Source organism: Falco biarmicus, chromosome 14 (genome assembly GCF_023638135.1).
Source record: "Falco biarmicus isolate bFalBia1 chromosome 14, bFalBia1.pri, whole genome shotgun sequence".
Lineage (NCBI taxonomy): Eukaryota > Metazoa > Chordata > Aves > Falconiformes > Falconidae > Falco > Falco biarmicus.
In genome coordinates this window covers 8,528,828-8,532,976 of record NC_079301.1, presented here as the reverse complement: position 1 = coordinate 8,532,976, position 4,149 = coordinate 8,528,828, and the positions used below count along the sequence as shown (strand labels likewise).

Sequence of the window (4,149 nt, the reverse complement as noted above, 5' to 3'; positions counted from 1 at the left end):
CTTATGGAATTTTGAATTCACAAATGCTTGTAAACATGACCAAAGTTAAAACTAAATATTATTTACAGATAACCTTTATAACTCAAACGCAGGTGTTAATATTCTTATGAGAGGTACATTTATTTCTTCCTTTAAAATACAATCTGAAATATCCAGATTTTATTTTGAAGTTTTTGCCTGTTTCATTGACATTTTGAGGGCTTATTGACTTATTTTTAAGACATAATTTTGAAATAGATTAGAAGCATTATGACTATATAGGAAGAGAGGAGAAGCAAACTAACTCCTTGCTTTATCATAGAGACATGTAGCTATATAGCTATGCCACATAAATAATCTATATATTTTTTTTTTTAGAGAATGCACAAGATGTTGTACAGCGTATTTTATACCTCTTGCCAGATGCAACACTGCATATGGAAGAATTAGAAATCGTTGCAAGTAAAATTTCTGATATCACAAGGCTTGCAGATATGAGCATGACACTTGCAGAGACTATATTGTCTATACTAAACTATATTTTGCTGCAAGAAAAAGATCAGAACATTAGAAAAATGACCAATAGGTAAGTAAGATAACTTGCCCAGAAGTGGCTTCCTAAGCTAAAACGGCACCATGGAGTAATTCATTCAGTCTATTAAACTATCACCACAAGAGTTAGCAATTTCTGTGCTTGGACCTTAAACATGTTTGAGGTTCTTGGCAGTAGAAATTGGTTTTTGTGCTGTCAAAGGTGCTTTTAGTAGTCCCAGTCCTGCAGAAGTCACCATCAGAGAGTTGTTCTCTGTGGGCACTGCAGCCTGGAGGCAGAGCGGGCAGGCTGCCTAGATGCCGTCTCATCTCAGAGGTGATCTTTGCAGCTCAGCAGTAAGATCTGTTGGCAGGTCAGCCTGGAGACCCACATTCCTTCTGCCAGCACACCAGGCTGGGGTGCTGTACCTGTGCTGATACAGATTTTTCAAACATAGCTATTCAGTGTTAGACTTCAAAATCTACGTTTAGGATCCTACATCCATTATGCAATTCTCACACATGGTAAAATCGAGGTTGCCAGATAACTTTAAAAGCATCTCTCTCCTTTGAGATCTTAAAGGTAACTCAACTACCTGTTTTTGAAATGCCTGGCTTCTGTTGCTGAGCAGAGCACTGTTCAGAAAACTACTGCCAGCCTTTACAAAGGCAAATGCAGGTACACAGGGTTTGCCCAATTCTGATTTGGGCAAGACAGCTCACCCACTTCTCACCACACGGCCTGAGGCTCCAAAGGGGAAAGATTATTCTGCTTTGCACGGCCCAACGCTAGCCAGCAGCGTGAGAGATGCTGTGTTCATCATATTAAAAAGCCTTTCAGCATCTCTCATCTGAAAGACTGTGCCCATCTGCAATTTTCTGTTTCACGTAACGTCAAACGATATTTTAATAAGAACTATTAAAATAAGAAATATTAAAAGCGAGAAAAGCTTTCCGCTGAAGTTCTAGGTGGGGTGCAGCCTATGCAATGGCCCAGTTCTTTGCACTGAACAACTCTGCATTGCCTTTCCGAAGTCAGGAGTCCGCAAGGAGGAGTAGACAGAAATAGCTTAGCAAATCTGTCAGAGAGACAGCATCGTGATCCTTCTGGCTGTGTGCTCCCTCTTCAAAGTCTACTGCACTGCAGCGTGGGGAGTGGGGGCTGTGATAGCTGCCAGCACTCAACACCTCTGCCTTCCCAAATAGGCTGTGGGGTTTTTTAAGTGAAATATCCATTACTTTGAATGCTCCTCCTGTGAAATGTAAGGTTTTAGGGACAAGGATGATATTCTCATAGGCCCTGGATTCCTGATCCTTAACGAAGACGGAGTTGGAATGTACAAGTTGTAATAACGATGTCTTCACAACTTTAGTGGGCAGAGAGTCTTGGGTATTTAAACTTTTCTCTAAATCAGACCTTACTTTAAAACCGAGGAGAGCACAGCCGCTGTGGTGATACCTGACAAGTGCTAGAATGACATCCTCACAAGAGCTATTATGCTCCTTCTTTCAGGCCTCAGTAGAGATTTGGGATCCCAGATAATTTGGGAAAGTTGAACTCCAGACTTGGTGGCTCTAGGGCAGCTGTGGTTGAAAGGATCCCATGGGGGCCTTGTGTGTCCGGGACTGACGATGCATGAAGATAACACCAGCCCAAAGAAGGCCGGGAAGGTTTTCCTTTAGCCTGTTGGGGCCAGCTGTCTTGCACATTTTCAGCAAAGTATTACCCGTTCTTGCATGCTGCTGAGTAGCCTGCCGGGAGTCCAGGCAAGACACAGAGCTGTCTCTGACTCTTAATACCCGTGAGCATTAAACAACCCTAATTTGCTGCTTCCTTTACGTTCCAGCCTTTTCTCTCTACTTAGACTAAACCCCACCGAAAGCAGGGCCCAGAAAGCCTGTGAAATCTCCATCCTCAGAGGTATTCAGAGCTTTACTGGATAAGAAGACCCTGAGCAACTGACCTAGCTTTAAAGCATGCCCTGCCCGGAGGAGGTGGGGAGTGGGAGGACAGACCTCCAGAGGTCCCTTGCAGAGTGAATTATTCTGGCTCTGATATTTTACCTGAGGGTACAATTAGATGATTGCAAATAAGCAAATTAGTAGGTTTTACACGCTACTGCCTTCCAGATGAAATACCGTATTTGACTGGGTGTGAATATTGCCTCAGGTCTTCCCAGAACCACCTTGTGCTGTCCCCACAGGAGGGTTTCTCCCACCTGCCAGGCTTCCAGCCTACTGAAACATGCTAACTCAACTGCTTGCCATCACTTGACAAGAAAACAATTGCCAGAAAAAATGCTATCTACCCCAAAATGGACTGATTCCACTCCAGTGATTACTTCTTATGATCATAAATCAGAGCAGAGGTTTTTAGCTGGTTATCTCCTGGATGCATATTATGAAGCTAGGAGAGCGTTTCAAGAGATGTTTCTTTTTCTTTTTTTCTTTCTCGATGCTGCTCTTGGTAAAGTATCCTGAAGACAACTGAAGAGATAGGCTACAAGGTGACTTACACAGAAAGACAGGCGTCTGTTATAACCACCTCCTTGGCTTTGCTGGTGATGCACCCAGATCCCAGCGTGTTTGGAGGGCTGGCCTTTGGCGTTACCTCCTACAACAGAGGCATGGATCTCAAGGTGAGAGCAAAGTATGACTGAACCAGACAATCCTTCTGTTATTTTTGTGCTGTTGTGTCTTTGACCGAGGAAGGCAGCTCTGAGCATGCCACCTCTCTCTCCTGCAGATCAATGTTCAAGAAAACCCATTCAAAAAGGCCATGGCCTCGGTGTTTTTGCCAAAATCACTGAAGAAATTCCTAGGGATCGAGCACGCTGACCCAGACAAGCATTCAAAGATCCAGTTTAAGTTTTTTGGCACTACTTCACTCTTTGTGGTAACTACGACTCCTAACGAATGCTAACACAGCAGTTATCAGTTCGGCTGTTCTTAGTGTGTACAGAAGAAAAATCCCAATAGTGTCATCGGTTCTGGGCACATTTAGCATCAGACTGATGGAGCACTAAGGAATGTGCAGGGAAAATGTACCCAGGCAGCAAAACCTTCTCTGTAGCAAGGATGCTCTGAGAGGTGCCTGTAGACCTTAGACTTTTTGTTCATTTTCTGTAGCAGACGTTCTAATACTTCTGTTCTGTAGGAAAAGAACGCACCCTAGTCTTCCTCTGATAGTAAGCTCTCACTTAAGGAACATGCATAGTACATGTCAAATATCATGAAAATAATTTCAAGATTTATGTCTCCATTAAAACAATAGCAGCACTGATACGCAGCATTTAGGACTATTCTAGTACTTGCTATATTTTCTTTACTTGGGGGGTGGGTGAGTGTAATTTAAAAGAGACATTTCTTTTGGTGTGACGAAGCATACAGTGTGCTGAGCAATGCTTTTCACGCAGAAGAAGCATTCACAATTGTGTCTACTGTCTAATGAGCTTAATGATGTACAACTGGATGTTTTGATGTACTGAAACGATTATAGAGCTTTCTCAATCCAGCTGATGCATCTGAAACTGTTCTGCTTCAGCTGATGTGGAGACTGTCGCTGAATTTGCAGCTAACTACATTTTCTAATGAAGTAGCAAGTAGCTAAATTACACGAGGCATCCCATGGTGTTCAGC

The 4,149-nt window shown here is 42.9% G+C and overlaps 1 protein-coding gene across 1 annotated transcript; it reads left to right on the top strand.

The window, feature by feature from the left end:
• Positions 1 to 384: 384 nt before the first annotated feature.
• LOC130158903 (adhesion G-protein coupled receptor G4-like) lies at positions 385 to 3,467 on the top strand. Its single transcript, XM_056360009.1, has 3 exons — positions 385 to 565; positions 2,984 to 3,149; positions 3,257 to 3,467. The coding sequence occupies exons 1-3, from the start codon at positions 417 to 419 to the stop codon at positions 3,431 to 3,433; spliced, it is 492 nt and encodes a 163-aa protein (XP_056215984.1). The 5' UTR covers positions 385 to 416; the 3' UTR covers positions 3,434 to 3,467.
• Positions 3,468 to 4,149: the final 682 nt, after the last annotated feature.